The sequence below is a fragment of the Anolis carolinensis genome, unplaced genomic scaffold (assembly GCF_035594765.1).
Source record: "Anolis carolinensis isolate JA03-04 unplaced genomic scaffold, rAnoCar3.1.pri scaffold_12, whole genome shotgun sequence".
NCBI lineage: Eukaryota > Metazoa > Chordata > Lepidosauria > Squamata > Dactyloidae > Anolis > Anolis carolinensis.
Genome location: NW_026943823.1, coordinates 14,391,075 through 14,408,518, shown reverse-complemented (window position 1 = coordinate 14,408,518; position 17,444 = coordinate 14,391,075). Strand labels below are relative to the sequence as shown.

At 49.4% G+C, this 17,444-nt stretch overlaps 1 protein-coding gene and 1 long non-coding RNA gene across 2 annotated transcripts in view; one reads left to right on the top strand and one right to left on the bottom strand.

Annotated features, from left to right (window-relative positions):
- gabrq (gamma-aminobutyric acid type A receptor subunit theta) overlaps positions 1-13,876 on the top strand; it is a 33,113-nt gene extending 19,237 nt beyond the window's left edge. The window contains exons 5-9 of the mRNA XM_062963678.1: positions 5,125-5,207; positions 6,301-6,438; positions 6,962-7,114; positions 7,726-7,970; positions 8,242-13,876. Coding sequence (XP_062819748.1) covers positions 5,125-5,207; positions 6,301-6,438; positions 6,962-7,114; positions 7,726-7,970; positions 8,242-8,634 — 1,012 coding nt within the window. The 3' untranslated portion in view covers positions 8,635-13,876. The remainder of the gene's footprint in view (positions 1-5,124; positions 5,208-6,300; positions 6,439-6,961; positions 7,115-7,725; positions 7,971-8,241) is intronic.
- A 1,276-nt stretch (positions 13,877-15,152) lies between these two features.
- On the bottom strand, positions 15,153-17,392 carry LOC134294033 (uncharacterized). Its single transcript, XR_010001015.1, has 2 exons — positions 17,326-17,392; positions 15,153-15,293 (listed from the first exon to the last, which is right to left on the bottom strand). It is a non-coding gene; the product is annotated as an uncharacterized LOC134294033 (long non-coding RNA).
- Positions 17,393-17,444: the final 52 nt, after the last annotated feature.

Below are 17,444 nucleotides of genomic sequence, written 5' to 3'. Positions count from 1 at the left end.
GTGAGTCCATTGGAGCCTCCTTGGGGGTGCAGCTGGGTCTCTGCAGCAAGGGAGGCATGAGCTGATGGCAGGCTTTTCAGGGACTGAATGTCACATTATATCCCAGAAAATGGTTGTGTTCATTTCCCTTTCTGGTCTTAATGTTTTTTCGGGAGCCTGACAAACTGTATTTGACCTGACTCTGAACGGCTCTTGCTGCTTTTAGTGTCATTCTGGACCAAGTCCAAATGCAGAGTTTGTTTCTCCATTCCAAGCAGAATTTAGAATTGATATATTATTTGTGATAACCTCAGAGTGACACATCAGAACATATGGAGAGACCCAGCTGTGGCTTTTCTGCTTTTGGTGGTTCTCTTGCAACTTTGGTCTCGGTCTCTTCCCTCTGTCTACCTTCTGAGTATTGCAGTGGCATAGAAAGGGAGCCTTGTAGAAAGTGGCAGAATGGAAACCTTTGCCCATGCTCTGGCAAAGGAGGGCAACTAAAATGATCAAGGGTCTGGAGAACAAGCCCTATGAGGAGCGGCTTGCATGTTTAGCCTGCAGAAGAGAAGGCTGAGAGGAGACATGATAGCCATGTGCAAATTTTGAATGCGATTTCCTGCTTCTTGACAGGGGGTTGGACTGGATGGCCCATGGATGGACTGGATGGTCTCTTCCAACTCTACTATTCTATGATTCTATGATTCTATGAAATACGTGAAGGGAAGTCATGGGGAGGAGGGAGCAAGCTTGTTTTCTGCTGCCCTGCAGACTAGGACGCGGAACAATGGCTTCAAACTACAGGAAAGGAGATTCCACCTGGAAATCAGGAAGAACTTCCTCCCTGTGAGAGCTGTTCAGCAGTGGAACTCTCTTCCCCGGACTGTGGTGGAGGCTCCTTCTTTGGGGGCTTTTAAGCAGAGGCTGGATGGCCATCTGTCGGGGGTGCTTTGAATGCGATTTCCTGCTTCTTGGCAGGGGGTTGGACTGGATGGCCCATGAGGTCTCTTCCAACTCTACTATTCTATGATTCTATGATTCATTTTGGGAGGGCCATCTCAGGCACAGAGAGCTCCATCTCAGAAATCCAAGGGTTTGAGTCACTTGTGCTTTGTGCCTGTTTGTGGCAGAATTGTTACCCAGAGTACTAATAAATAGAAGTCTAGTGTCTAGATCCAGGGAAATCATGCTATTCCTCTATTTTGCCTTGGTCAGACCACACCTGGAATCACACTGTGTCCAATTCTGGACACCACAATTGAAGGGAGATGTTGACAAGCTGAATGCGCCCAGACGATGTTGACTAAAATGATCAAGGGTCTGGAGAACAAGCCCTATGAGGAGTGGCTTAAAGAACTGGGCATGTTTAGCCTTCAGAAAAGAAGGCTGAGAGGAGACATGATGGGCATGTATACACATGTGAAGGGAAGTCATAGGAAGGGGGGGGCATGCTTGTTTTATACTGCTCTTGAACAATGGCTTCAAACGACAGGATAGGAGATTCCACCAGAACATTAGGAAGAACTTCCTCACTGTGAGAGCTGTTCGGCACTGGGACTCTCTTCCCCAGAGTGTGGTGGAGGCTCTTTCTTTGGTGGCTTTTAAGCAGAGGCTGGATGGCCATCTGTCAGGGGTGTTATGAATGCAATTTTCCTGCTTCTTGGCTGGGGGTTGGACTGGATGGTTCACGAGGTCTCTTCCAACTTTGTAATTCTATGTGATTCTACCATAACTACTCTGAGTTTCAGAATAAGAATGTTAGAAGACTAAATGTAGACTGTTTGGTGGAAAAGCAGCCTTTGTTGTTTGGAGGTTAAAAGAGGAGGAGGCAACGTACTTATCCTCCAAGGGGTTTGAGGGGGAAATACAGAATGGTAGTGACAAAAGGGTGTGTGTGATAAAGGGTGAAAACTCTGTGTGAAGATGGGTGCTTTGCTTGCGGCTGGGGCCAGTTTGTGTGAGAATGGCGAATGTTAAAGAGTCACCCCCACGAGAGGAACCTCAGGTCTTTAGAAGGATAGTTTAGGCTGAAGAAACCGTGGTGAATGAGAAGCAGTTGTATTTTTGCTTTTGTGTTTTGCTCACTTTACACCAAAGCCACACAAAGTGCAACATGATGGGTTTGTATTGTTGAAGGCTTTCATAGCCAGAATTACTGGGTTGCTGTGAGATTTCCGGGCTGTATGGCTATGTTCCAGAAGCATTCTTTCCTAACGTTTTGCCTGCAACTATGGCAGGCATACTCAGAGGTTGTGAGGTCTGTTGGAAACTAGTCAAGTGGGGTTTATATATCTGTGGAATGTCCAGAGTGTGGGAAAGAACTCTTGTCTGTTTGAGGCAGGTGTGAATGTTTCAATTTGCCACCTTGATTAGCATTGAATAGCCTTTCAGCTTTAAGGTCTAGCTGCTTACTGCCTGGGGGAATCCTTTGTTAGGAGGGGTTTATTTATTTATTTATTTATTTACAGTATTTATATTCCGCCCCTCTCACCCCGAAGGGGACTCAGGGCGGATCACATTATAACACACATAGGGCAAACATTCAATGCCCATAAACACATCAAACAGAGACTGAGAGACACACGCAGAGGCAAGTTAACCTTCTTCTGAGGGGATGTTCGATTCTGGCCACAGGGGGGAGCAGCTGCTTCATCATCCACACTGACGGCACTTCCTCACTTCCTCACTTCCTCATTCCAGGTCGTAAATTAGTTAATCTTGCCTCCCCACTTTATAAGTGGTACCTTATCTCCTACTTGATAGATGCAACTATCTTTCGGGTTGCTAGGTCAGCAACGAGCAGGGGCTTTTTTTTTTTTAATTGACAGGTGCTTACCCCGCCACGGGCTGGCCTCGAACTCATGACCTCATGGTCAGAGTGATTTAAGGCAGCTGCTCAACAGCTGCGCCACAGCCCGGGGTTAGCTGGCCCTGAAGGCCATAGAAAATGGCCTTTGCTGGAATGCAGCACTAGATGCTGCAGAGCAGCCTCCTCTCCCCAGGAAACTGCCTGTGCCAGCACAGCAGACAGGCATTTGCCCTGCTCCAAGGGAGTCCTGCTTTTATTTCAACACCAAATTTATCACAGTGAAGCAGATCCATGGGGAGGGGTGTCCTTTAGTCAGGAGGGGCCCAGAGCATCCTGAGGGTGGGTGCCCCCTCTTTTTCCTACTAGCCAGAGGCCACTGAGAGCCAGGGCAGGCCTTCAAGGCACTGCAGCCGCCCTTTTTTGCTGGAGGGTCTTCTTGGGCTGGGCAGGGTTGAAAGATCCCAGGCTACCAATGGACTGGAGAAATGCCATTTGCAATATTATTGCACAACACACTGCAGTTCCTTCAGGTGCCGGGGCCATTTGCAACCACCTTTGCCTCCCCAACTCTCAGAGGGTTGGAAGTGCCCTGAAAGGTACCACCCGCTGGGTTCCTGTCTTGTCTGCAGGGACAGGATCCAAAATAGGAAGCAGTGAGCAGCAGAGGGAGCCTGGCGACTGTGTACAAAGCAGGCCTTGGCAAAAAAGTGAAAAGCCGCAGCAGCACAAGGGCAGACCATACACCCCCTCTCCAACTATGAGTGAGTGAGTGTGTGTTCCCTTTGCTGTAGCGCTGGGTCTATTTATAGCCTGTCAGGCAGGAGCCCGGCACTCCTCAAGGCTCCCTACAACCGTCACAGGCAGCAGAGGGATAAATTTAGCTCACACGTTCTTAAAGAGACAGGCACCGCCCCTTCAGGTTGCTCCCATCCCTCCTTCATACGGAACCCCCCCCCCTCCGCCCAAGAGCTCCCCTTCCTGCTCGAGATCTCCCTCCTTCCTTGGCCCTGGGGAAGGCAAAGCTTCCATCTTAACAGTTGGCTGGTTGCACTGCATCGGGAAAAATGCGTTGCTTGATGAATGCCTTATGGTTCGCTAATTGAAAAAGTGGACATGTGCCCATGGCTCCCCTCCCGTGCATGCGCACAAAGCAGGAAGGGGGGCTGTTCATGCACCTGAACACGTGCCACTCCTCGCAGGCCAAGTGGCCTCAGATATTCCCTCCAAGGAGTATTGCTCTGAGTTGCACCCGTTCTCACAGAGAACAAGCAAACACACAGGGCTCCATTCTTCCAGGCTGCTTTTAGCGAAACGGGCTCCCGGCTCTGGCTCCCAAACGGTCTTGGGAGGGCAAGGAACAAAGCCCCCCCCTCTATTGTTGAGGGGGGGCTTCTTCTGGGCCTAAAAGGAAGGGCGAGGGGGCATGCAACCCTGGAACTTGGCCACTCACTGTCTACTGTAGTCCAGCACCATGGACAGAGGCCAAAACGGCAGGAGGCTCCCCCAAAGCTGCCACAAAACCCCTCAGAGCAGCCCCCTCCCACTCTGGCCCCTCTCCCTGCAATTGGGCCTCAGCTGCTGCTGCTGCTCTTGCATCTGGAGTGCAATGGGTTTCAAGATCTGACACTGGCCCCTTTTCAGTGTGCTAATTCCGTGCTTGATGTGTACAGTGGCATTTGCCATTTTGGCATTCATGAATTCCTTACTTACTATTCATGAATTCGTAATTGTCTCTTCTGTGCTGATGAATTGGGGATTATATAACTTGTTTATATAATCTATGGTTGGTGATTTGTGGGTCACCTATACCATAGCGGCATATGGATAAGTGATCTACACCTGGATAGCAGTCAACATACAGAAAATGTGTCACAGTCCTAAAGTCTCCACTGAAACCAACGGCAAACCACTGATTTTGCTTCAAGCTGTTCAACTAAACTGGCTCTTTCCTCACAGCCCAGAAAGGCTGGGGAGCCATTGATGTTTTCCGCCCTTCCCTTCCTTTCTTCCTCCTCCCTTCCTTCATGTATTCCCTGCAGCAGCCACACAGAGCATCGCTCTGCTTCCCCCCTCCCCATGTGCAGCCCCCTCCATCCCCTGCACATGCATGCACACACAAGAGGAGAGCCCTTTTCTCAGAGGTTCGGAGCTGGCTGCAGTGAGTCACGAACGATTTAAGCCACGCAGTTGATGTTGAGGCGAGTGCAGCGCTTGCATCCTCCCAAGACACACACGCACTCTCTTGCTTTCCTACAGTCCTGTGCTCTGGTTGTCATAGCAACAGCAGCCCATCATCATGCTGATTCGGCTTCTCCCATCCTCTCCTTCTTTTCCAGAATCACCACCACAGCTGCTTGCATGATGGACCTGAGGAGGTACCCTCTCGACCAGCAGAACTGCACCCTGGAGATTGAGAGCTGTACGTACCAGCCCACTCTTCTGCTCATTTGTCCAGCAGCTGTGGTTGCCGTGGGGCTTCCCTCAGTGGGGCGGCTTGGTTGGGTTTGGGCTGGACCCAAACTAAGGCAGACATACCATCCTCCTGCCCCCTTCCTTCCTGCTCTGCTTCCAATGGGATTCGTCCCCAGGCAGGATGCCCCATGGCCACGCCAGACTCTGGCCCCCAAGAGATGGACCCACAAGGTCTGGACACAAAGCACCCCCCGCCAAATACAAACAGACACAAAGGCTGTCGGCTTCCATTTCAATGAAGTGAATTTTGACCTAAAAGGCCCAATGCATGGTGCTGAGTCTTATCCTGGCAGTTCTAGTGCTTCATCACACCAGAGAATGGATCCACTTTCTATCCGGTTTCTGCCTCCTGCAGAATTCTGGGGTTTGTAGTTTGATGATGCCCAGAACCTGTCTGGCTCAGATGTTTAAAGGCCCCTCTCTAAAGTGGATTTAAAGAGGATCCAAACTCTAGTGTGATGAGGTCCTTAGTCTTCAAAACTGTTCGCAGAGTGGATTCAGGACCTAGGACAGCACCATCAGTGCTGAGCAGATGAAACCTTGCAGTGAATTCAGTGGATTCAAGACCCAGGACAGCACCATCAGCCAGGAGGCAGCCAGGAAGTTAGACACACATACTGGGACACTTCCAGCCTTTGCTTCTTTTCAGTTGGATTTCTTTCTTCCAGAAGTAATGGCTGATAAGGCTGCAAATCAGTCAGCTGGATCTGTGTGGGACGTTGCCTCTGTGCATGATCTTACCAGTGGTTGGTGGCACCATTCCTCTTCAGTCTAGATGAAGCCTCCCCTCACATACACATGCACCTTCTGGAGCACAGGGAGCTTTCCCACACAGAGGCAGCCCCTGCCCCTTAGCCCAGCACCCTCAATGCCCTCCAGAAGCATGAGTGCCAACCAGCCAGGGGCTGCCCTCTTAGCCCTCCTTGCAGGTGCAATAGCTCTCCCCTTGACCCCGCTTGACTCAGTGGCACCATGTCTGATAAGGCAATGATCTCTGCCTCAGCTGAGACCTGACCATGTCCTCCTCTCCTTCCATCCAGATGGCTACACAGTTGATGACATTGTGTTCTTCTGGCAAGGAAACAACTCAGCAGTAACTGGGATGAAGGATCTGGAGCTGCCCCAGTTCACCATCATTGAGCAGAGGCTGGTCACCAGGGAAGTTGTCTTCACCACAGGTCAGTCCCGGAGACTATGAGCAGGTTCCCTGAGTTATCCTTGGGGCTGGGGGCCTCAACCAAGGCGCTGCTGCTGAGAGAGCCCTCTCCTCACTTGGATGTTCTCCAAATGGGCTTCTGGGGATGGTTGGCCACACAGAGGGAGGGGCCTCTCCTGAGGTTCCAAGCCAGACCTGTGCTTTGGACACATCATGAGAAGACGGGATTCACTAGAAAAAGCAATAATGCTAATAAGGCAGAAGGCAATAGTTGAAAAAGAAAGAGGGTGTTATGGCAAAAAGGAAGGCTTCTGCCCTCTTGCTGGCCTGACTGAGAAGAGGGTCTGGTGCTGGGGTTCTATGGAAAGGGGTTCTGGCTTGCCAAAGCACTGAGTTGGAAAGATCTTTCTTTGGAGACAGTGGCCACTGGCCCATATATGCTTTCCTCATGTTGGTTGTCTTTAGTGCACTGAAGGGGCGTCTGTTGGGGCCACCACCTGCTGGTATTTCCAGTTTCTCTAAATGCACCGTTGTTTTGTTGTCAGGCTCCTACCTTCGATTATCCCTCAGTTTCCGGATCAAGAGAAACATTGGATACTTCATCCTGCAGACATACATGCCCTCAGTCCTCATCACCATCCTTTCTTGGGTCTCTTTCTGGATCAATTATGACGCCTCTGCTGCCCGGGTCGCACTAGGTGGGTCTTTCATCTACATGGGCAAGGGTCAGAGAGCGGAAGGGAATGCTGTTCTTTGGGTGGGTTTAGCCCCACAACATGCCATAGCATCCATATGGGGCTGAAGGAGCCCTGTGGTCAGCTGAGAAGGGCACCTCCATGGGCATGGGTACGGCATGACTTGCTTTTCTTCCACACCTTGGTCATGGAAGACTTTAAACAAGGGGCAAAAGTATCCAGGGGCTTTCATTGTTCTGTAGTTATGCTTCAGAAGACAGACACAGGATCCCATCTCCAGTGAGCCATTTTCACAAAGTGTCTTGAACCTCTTCTGTCTCATTTCCATTACACAGTCTGTGGGTGGCAAAGCAGAATGGCCCAGAAGGCTTGAGTGTGTTTGTGTATGTATTAGACGCCAAGGGGCAGACCTGCCTGCAAAACCAATGTCATTACTCAGCCCTACCTATTTCCAAAGAGGTCAATGGCCTGTTTGTGGTAGGCCTGTCCATTTTATATCCTGCAGAAAGAAATTCTGGGCCTGGTCAAACACACAAGCACAAGCATGTTCAGTGATCCATTTCATTGTGTGCATGAGTTGAGCAAGGAGCTAATGGTGGATCCTTCTCCTGTAGGGGTGACTACGGTGCTCACCATGACTACCATCAACACCCACCTGCGGGAGACTCTCCCCAAGATCCCCTACGTCAAAGCCATCGACGTCTATCTCATGGGCTGCTTCGTCTTCGTGTTCCTGGCGCTCCTGGAATACGCCTTTGTCAACTACATCTTCTTTGGCCGAGGCCCTCGCCAGCAGAAGAAGCAGAGCGAGCGCATCCTCAAGGCCAACAACGAGAGGCACCGATACGAGGAGAAACGGGTGAGAGCCTAGACAGGGTGGGATGTGTCTGCCCTCCCCTCTCCCTCCCCAATTGCCCCATTGCAGAATTGGGGGACCTCTGGCTGTGCGGAACAAAGTGCCATCATAGTCTGTAAGTCCTTCTGATCGAGGGTGCGTTGGGGCCCCCAAAGCCTTCCCTGTACATCTCCCAGAGATCTGCCTTTAATGGCAGGAGGACACCTGCTTCTCTGATGACCAAGGGGCAGGGGAAGCCTTCACGCTGAGCTGAGCACTGCCTTTTGCCTTCCAGGTCGACCCGTACGGCAACATCCTCCTCAGCACGCTGGAGATGAACAATGAGCTCCTGGCAGCAGACATGATGAGCGCAGTGGGAGACTCACGGAACTCTGTCATGTCCTACGAAGGGTCAGGGATCCAGTTCCGGAAGCCGCTGCCCCCGCGAGATGGCTTCGGCCATCATCCGGCTTTGGACCGCCATGGCCCACTGGCCGCCCACCACCACCATGCCGCCTCTGCCATCCGCAACCGTGCCAATTGCCGCCTGCGCCGGCGGTCGTCAAAGCTGAAGCTCAAGATCCCAGACCTGGCTGATGTCAGCACCATTGACAAGTGGTCGCGGTTCATTTTCCCCATCACCTTCGGGTTCTTCAACCTGGTGTACTGGTTGTACTATGTGAATTGACACCCGTCGCCTGCAGAGGAGAAGGGGAAAGACACTCAGACTATGACAACACCGCAGGAGTGCTGCAGTCTTCGGGGTTTGGGTTTTTCTCTTAATTACGGCAATTGCTTGGTTCTCACCCCCTTCCCCTCACGCCGCTGCCCCATCTTTGGTTGTCTTTCTCCTCTCCATTGCTCCTGTTTTTGGCACATGATGTACACACAGCGTCGGTGTGAGGTAACATGGGTTTGTGGAGGGGGGACTGGCTTTCAGGGATCAGTGTGGGGTTTCCCCTCTCCCTCTTTTTTATGTCTTTGCTTGAAATGCTTCAGGGTGGGGCTTTTCCTTTCAAAAACATGAATCTTTGCAGCTGACGTAAGATGTCCCAGGAGTGTGATGGTGGCGGGGGGCTCGGTGTCCACCTTTTGCTCTCTGACCCCCTCACTTCCCACTCCTTGGTGTCATTTTATCCTCTTCCCATTTGTCTCCCTGTCTCATTTCTTCTTTTAGAAGTTCGGCCTACATTCCCATGTTGCATGAGCTTTGTTTCTTTAAACCCTCTTTCTGCCTCAAATGTATACAAGAGCCTGTCTAAAAACCATGAAATGTCCATTCTGCATCATCCGTCTGGGCAGAAACAGGGAACAATGACTTGTTGGGGGGGGGGGGGGGGGGAGGTTGGGGGGAAATCCAAGGGCCAGAGTCAAAGGCACGTTTGGGAGCTGTCTTTTCTGGCCTCTGGGCATTCAGAGCTGTTTCCCTTTTTCCGGTGTGAATGTCTGAACCCATGTATCGACGTGTGTGTGAGCTTGTTTCCAGGGAAAGAGTGGGCTTGTCATGTCTTTTATAAGAGGCTCTCTCTCTCTCTTTGTGAAGTATAACTGCTAATAGGGGTGTGGGGTGTAGGGAGTCCTGTGTGTGTATTTGTGGTGGGAGTCTCAAAAATGCAGGGAGCCTCAAGTCTCAGAGAGGTTCAGGCAGACAAATGCAATGGGAAAAGGAAGGAAAGGGAAGGAAAGGGGATAAAAAGGGCCTGTCATGGGGGTCCCCCGCCAGGCAGTCTGAGAAGGGGAGCCCCACAGAGACTTGGGCACGCCAAGGAAGAAAGACGCTTTGTGCCCAGCGCCCGTGGGCCATCCTGCAGCCAGCACCCTTCAGCAAAGGAAGATGTGTGCTTTGTACGCACCAGAATTGCTCACTTCTTCCCCATTTCCTGACAAGATCGTGTGAGATCCAGAGTCTTCAGAACATCCAGGAGGCCTCATGGGACAGAGGAAAGCCGAAGTAGTACCTTGGGAACTGTCAGCGGTTTTGGAAGCCATAGCACACCTGCCTTTAGCTTCAGCCGCTCTGACCTAAAATGCTCACCTTCTGCAAGCACCGTGTGTAAAAGAACTGAGGAGCACCATGGGACCCCTGCAGCCCTTGTCTGCACAGCACTTGTGCCTCCATCAAGGCCTGCTACTCCATCTCCAGTGTTCCTTTTGCCTCCTCCATCCCTCCTTGGTGCCAAAGGACAAGAGCTAAAGCTAGCCTCCTCAGCCAACAGATGCAAGGCAACAGGTTGGGAACAAGCTCTTTATGTCCAATGCTCTTCAACCCTTGCGTGGAGGACAGCTTTTCCCAGAGATCCTTCGTCTGGCAGGAAGATTGCTTCCTCTCCCCCCCTTGAACCCTCTCTCGCTCTCTCTCAGTGTCTCTTTTCAGAAGCAAACATTCTGCCGATCAGATCCAGCAAGATGTTGGGGGAATTTATTATTCAGAAGAAGGGACAAAATCTCAGCAGCTGTTTTCCAGCAGAGGAGGGTGTTAACCGATCCTTGACTACAGCCTGGTTCTGGTCAGAAGTCGCAATGAAGAGAAGATGCTCCTCACACTCAATTTCCTCAGAAAGCTGATGGCTCCAAAGCATGCCAAGCCCCGATGTCTGCCTTCTGCCTTTCATCCCTCTCCTGACCCTTTTGCACACAAAGCCAAGAGGGTCCGTGCTTTCATATGTCTCCAAAACACGCTCACCCCTATTGCCATCTTGGACCAAGGAGAGGGAATGGAACGGGAGCACCGATCCTGTCCAGAGGCAGGCAATGGGCTCAGCGCCAAAGGCAGGGCCCCCTTCTGCCACCTGGATTCACAGAGACCTCAGTGAAACCTTCTGCTGGAGGAAGCTTCCGCTCACTTGCTGCCTCTACCAAAGTGCACCCCATTTATTTTACCCAAGGCTTCCGTCAAACATTTGCTTGGCCAATGTCTTGCCAGGCCAGGAGCTGCTGGGGCTCTTACTGGCTGAGCCTGGCACTTCATCCTCTTCCAGGAGGACCTCCCGCTCTGTTTCCTTGCTCCTTGGGCACTGCGCCTTCTCCTCAGGCCAGGTTAGGGCTGGCTGCAGTTCCTCTGGCACTGCTTCTCTGCTGAGGCAACATAGGGGTAAAGAGGGCAAAGGTCAGGTGAGTGAAGGGGAGAGGCTGGGCCCCTTGTGTTTTCATCATGGCAGGCTGAGCATGCTGGGAATCTCAGGGCAGCGCAGTGCACACACATGCTCTATTTTCTTTTGCTGGCACAAAACGCACCCACCACCGCCACCACCACTCAGGGACTTCTATGCACTGGGGACACCATCCGATCCATCCCTCTGCCTTGATGCACTCCAAATCTCCTCAGAGATGGGTGAGCACGTTGGAATAAGCGTGCAGATAAAATGCCAAGCCAGCGAGAACATTGAAGCAGGGCGACACTGAGAAACATGCATATCCACTAAATGGGAGATGTTCCGGATGTGTGGGGCAAGTTGATGTACCTGGCTGTCTTCACCAGTGGACGTGGGGCTCGATGGTACTGATGGAGGCCTCCAGATGCTGGGCAATTGGAAGAAGGCATCAGATATAACAATGGCCAGGAAGTGAGACGCCATGTGGGTCACTTTAGTTTCTCAACACCACAGAAAGAGATGGCACCCACCGTTTGCGGTGCCATACAGTTCATGGCATCTTGGGAAGAGTGCCATGGGAGGTGGCTGTTATGGAAGACCAAGAGAGAGAAGTAACACTGGCAGTCTTTGTCCACCGACTGACTGCAAGTCATGGTTAAAGGAGGAAGAGGGGAGAGACTGGCCTTAGGCCTTCATTGTTCTTGGGGCCGAAAGGCAAGGAGCCCCATTACAGCAGGGCAACCAGTGGTTTGGCAGCAGAGAGGCAGACCTGCTTGACAGCCAAAAGATTCTTGGTTCAGTCCCTGGAAGTGTCTTTCTTGCCCTCACGCTTTCTCCATCATATGCCCTGCAGGCGCTTCTTGCCATTTTTGCCAAATGTTTCCTTCTGCAAACACAGGAAACATGCAAAGGAGAGCGGCGGGCTCCAGTCTGGTGTCCGGCAACGCATGGCATTGCCTCCCTGCACTACCTCCCTAAACCCACCTTTTCAGCATTGTATTCACAGCGAAGAAATGAGTTCAGCGCAAGAATATAGTGTGAATATAGGTGTCCTGATCCTCCCACCTCCAGCAGCACAGAAATGGCCTCAAGGGCAGATCTGGGGGCAGTTTAGGTAACCGCATGGCTGGCAAAGCCCTCTGGTCACCACAATGACCCAATGGAGAGTGCTATTAGCTGTACATCATAAAGTCAGGCAAAGGCTACCATGGCAGCACATGAGCAGGATTCCTCTCCCTTTTCTCCAGAGGAACAAGGAATTTTGGTGGATGCAGGAAGAAGAGCCTCACCTTCGCTTTGCACAACCCACCCATCTTTGCAAGATCACAAAGCTCAGTGGAAGTTGGCTTTGGGGTGCCAATTTCTCCCCTCCTGTGCTCTGACCTTGTTGAGCTGAACTTTGTAGAGGCAGGAGGCTCTCCATTTGATCTGGTCCAAAATGTGGGGAATGGCCCTCCTTTGAGGCCAGTCAGGTCAAGGGTTTCGGGGTGCAAGGACAGGGCCATTTGCACATAGCCGAGGTTGGCCCCGTGTAAACCTATGGGTGTCTTATCTGGTGGCTTGGCCTTTGGTTTATTTCGCTCAGGATAGCAAGGAGACTCCAGCAAACAGTGCCGAGTACCTTGGGAGTTTTCCTTCCAAGTCTTTCTTGTGGGTCAAACGGGCAGCCATCGCTCAAGTGGGAAAGCGAGGCGTCAAGGCTGCTCTTGGTCCGTGGGTTGGTCAGAGGGGGAGAAGCCACTTTTGCAGAACCCACCCATCTTTGCAAGATGTGGGACAGATGTGGAACCGGCTCCTGGAAGCCCCTGCCCTGAAACAGAGACTGATGTTGCAGAACGAACTGCTGCGAATCATTTCTAACCTCCTCTGAGCGGTTACTTTGCATCTTGTACAGTGTTTCCAAATTTTTGGGGGGGGGGGGGAGCAGGAAGAACGCCCCCCCCCCCCCCCCCTTTTGGTTCTATTTCTTTGATTTGCATTTTTCTGCATGAAATAAGTCCTGGATCTTTGTCTCTTCTTCTTCTTCTCCTCCACAAAATCAGATCCTGCTTTAAAAGTGTACAAACCAGAAAAAGGAAAGAATGTTTCTAGCAAAGTGATTTAGGTGTAGATTTTTTTGTATAAAAAGGCAAGCGAAAAAAGAAGAAGAAAAAAAAAGAAATAAAATAACCTAAAGAGCCATCTTTGTCTACTCTACAGGTGTGAAAATGCGATTGGCAGGGAGGCACTTCCTGTTCCCCAGCAGCCACTTCCCGTGATGGAGCCGCCAATTTGGCCCTGCTTTTGCTTGAAACGGAAGCGGCTGCTGAGGCAGGAAGTGTGGCCCACCAATCGTGCCACGGGTGTACTTTCAAAAACTGTCTCTTATTTATTATTATTATTATTATTATTATTATTATTATTATTATTATTATTATTATTATTTTCTGTTGGCTTTTTCGTGATCCTGTTGCTTTAAAAGTAACAGTTTTTGGAAGATGACAATGAGCGAATGTTTAAAAAAATGAACTCGAAAATAGTTTACAGTTTTGTACAAAACATGATCAATATTAACAAAAATGTTTTTTAAAAGATCATAAGAGTGCCAAACAAATATTAATGTGTGTACATTCATGTTTTTTCTTTTCTTTTTGTTTTGAAAGAGTCTTCACAGACATACACACACACTTTCCCCCCTTTTTAAAAAAAGCAAATGGCAATGTACATGGACAAAATTGTATTTTAAAATTGTTAAATATGAATTGGTCAGGAAAACTTTCTTGTTTTTTTTTTCTAACCCAAAAAGAAATTACACTTTCCAAATACAGCTTTTGGAAGACAACATGGTCATTTCCTTCTCCTGTTTGTCATCTGGTGTCTTTCTTTTCGTTTTGGGCCAAATGGGGAGTGCCTACAGCAGATGGGAGAGAAAGCAAATGCAAGGGAGTCTAGGGCAGCAGGACTCAGACTAGCAAGTGATGGTAAGGAAACGGTATGAAGAGGCATGGGCAAAGTTCAAACAGAAAAGAGTTCTTTTTCCCACCCTGAACATTATTCCATAGATATATAAACCCCGCTTGCCTAGTTTCCAACAGACTTCACAACCTCTGAGGATGCCGGCCATAGATGTGGGTGAAACATTAAGAGAAAATGCTCCTGGAACATGGCCATACAGCTCAGAAAACTTACAGCAACCCAGGACTCAGGCTCTCCCTTCCTGCCCTTATGCAGCTCAAAGGCTTTCCCTTCAAATAAAACTTCAGGGGCCCAACATGCAGAAGAGGGACCTTGGGTAGCCTTTCAACTGGACTCCACAGCGCCTCTCTCCATCTCTGTTGATCTGTTCTGAAAGGAAAGGGCAAAGCCTACAGGCCTTTAGTGTTTCCCAAAAATATGGAGCATTGCTGGGTATTAGGGAAATTCACCAAAATAGCAGAGCATTTAAAAGGACAAAAGGGATACTTAGTTGAGCATTCAGCTCACAGCAAGCAAAGGCAGTATAGTGTGGCTGTAATGCAACGCATTCTTGAGGTCAAGGAAGCGAGATGCAGAGTTCAATCTTAAAAGTTTCAAAAAGGTTTATTATTAAAACATAACTACCTTTCTTGGTAGAAAAGGATTGGGTCTAATCTTTCTCTCTGACTCCATGACTTCTAAGTTCAAACAAAAGGGAAAATCTCTATAAAGACTACATGTTTCCATTCACACACAACTCGAAGAAGACACAGGTCATAAGGTCTTAAAACAAAGGAAAAGGCACCCTGAAGAATTCCATTCTATGTCATCAATTAGGATGGGAGGAGAAAGGATAGTGAGAGAGTTGTTGTATGTCTTTCGGGCTGTGTGGCCATGTTCTCTCCTGAGAGAGAATACTTCTGGAATATGGCCACACAGCCCGAAAGACATACAACAACCTTGTGATCCCGGCCATAGTGAGAGAAACCAGAACAACAATAACAGGTAATCAGTGTTGGGGAATCTGAGCTGTTAGGCTTAAAAATAACCTCAGTTAGGGTAATTCCACCAAAATATCGTAGCGTACTAGGAGTAAACTCCATAACCAGCAGAAACTTTCACGAGTTGAGCAGAAATAGCCTCTTAACCTTTAGGATGGCTAAAGATTGTGGAGTCAGACTTTAGGTTCAAGAGATTTATTAAAGTAAAAAGAAATACTGGCACATTCTTGATAGAAAAATCTTGGAACGAACTAACTTGTTAAATCTCATCTTCTAAAGAAGGTAAAAGGTTTTAAAAAGTCCACGCAGCTACATTTTGCCTACAGAGAGAGAAAGAAAAAGAGGAAGTTTTATAGTGGAGACAGCTTGAACGTCCCAGGGCAATTTAAACTTAAAAGGAAATTCCCTCACAGAATTCCATTACTGCAATCAATCAACAGGGGGGGAGAGAAGACAGTGGCTAGCAGAAAAGACAAAGCCCTTTAGGAAACATGCATTGTAATGCAAGGTAAGGAAAGTAATCCCTGAGCCTGGCCCTGCTTCTAGGCTAGCTCCTAATTGATGACTAGAAACTTGATGACATAAAGGCTTGTGCAGTCCAGTGATAAAACCCAACATTTAGGAATTAGGGGGAAGGAGTCCCTCAGATTCGCTTAATCCTATCTATCTGCTTCTCACTGAGGATTACAGACCTGAGCAGTATGGGGTTGGATTCCAACACGCGGAGCAAGAAGAGGGGCTCCAAGTGCCAGTTCTTGATGAAAACTGCCCTCTGGCTACTACTGGTTTTTGTGGGCTTTCCAGGAGAGATGTGGCAGGAAAGCCATTTGCCACCCTCCGCTGGAGCCCCCAGATGGCGTAGTGGACTGACTTGAAGCTTGGTTTGCTGACCTGAAAGCTGCTAGGTTTGAATCCCACTCGGGGAGAGCGCGGATGAGCTCCCTCTATCAGCTCCAGCTCCATGCGGGGACATGAGAGAAGCCTCCCACAAGGATGGTAAAAACATCAAAACATCCGGGCATCCCCTGGGCAACGTCCTTGCAGACGGCCAATTCTCTCACTCCAGAAGCAACTCAAGTTGCTCCTGACACGAAAAAAACCCCTCTGCTTCTCAAGCAGAAAGGCACTGGGATTTTTTTACTTTTGTGTTGCTTTTAACTTGCAGTGTTTCCAATAAGCTGTTAGCTGCTTTGAATCCCATTATCAAAATAGAGAGATAGAAATAAAATAATAATGATATTTTTTTTGTGTCAGGAGCAACTTGAGTCGCTTCTGGAGTGAGAGAATTGGCTGTCTACAAGGACGTTGCCCAGGGGACGCCCGGATGTTTTGACCATCCTTGTGGGAGGCTTCTCTCATGTTCCCGCATGGAGCTGGAGCTGATAGAGGGAGCTCATCCGCACTCTCCCCGGGTGGGATTCGAACCTGGCAGCTTTCAGGTCAGCAACCCAACCTTCAAGTCACGAGGCTTTAGTCCACTTTGCCATCGGGGGCTCCATAAAGACAATGCCCTAATAGGAAGAGCTGGGAAAAAGAGAAGGTTGAGAGTAGACATGATAGCCATGTATAAATATGTGAAAGGATGTTATAAGGAGCAGGCTTGTTTTCTGCTGTCCTGGAGACTAGGACTCAATGGAGCCATGGGTTCAAATTACAGGAAAGGAGATTCCACCTGCACATTAAGAACTTCCCAACTGTGAGAAGACCTATCCAGCAGTGGAACTCTCTGCCTCTGAGTCTGGAGGAGGCTCCTTTCTTGGAAGCTTTTAAACAGAATCTGGATGGTCATCTGTCAGGGGTACTTTGTGCTTTTCCTGCACGACAGGGGGTTGGACTAGATGCTCTATGTGGTCTCTTCCAACTCTATTATTCTATATTTTAATAGGTTATAATCCCTTCATTACTATAGTGCAATAATAAGACTTAAGCGGCTGAGGGGGAAAAGGAAAGGGCCTGAGGCTGTTAGGAATTGTAGGAGTTGAAGACCAAAACACCCGGAGGGCTGAAGTTTGCCCATGCCTGGTATAAAGCCAAGGATGCAATGTATGAAATGTAAAACAAAAACATAATATAAAGTATTTGGTGGGAAACAGACAGCCTCATAGGCACCTATAGAGCAGAAGAAAGGGGCTGCAAGGCCACTTCCGGTAGAAACCGGGAAAGGGACTCGATTTCCGGTCCTGAGCCCCTCTGCCTGCCGGGAAATGTAGTTCAGAGGGAAGACACGATGAAAAGAGGTTTAAATCCTTTTGCCTTTATCTTTTACTTCTGCGTCTCGCTGTCTGATAATATCATATTACTCTTCCATAGGCTGTACTGAAGAAGAACAAGAACAGCAATAATAAACAATACCTTTGGAAATGCCTTCTCGCATGCGCTTGAGGAAACGCTACCATCCATACGCATGCGTGGTGAACACTTTAAAACGACTCACTCGCTGGGCGCTTGCGCATACGAAAGCTTCGGCGTTC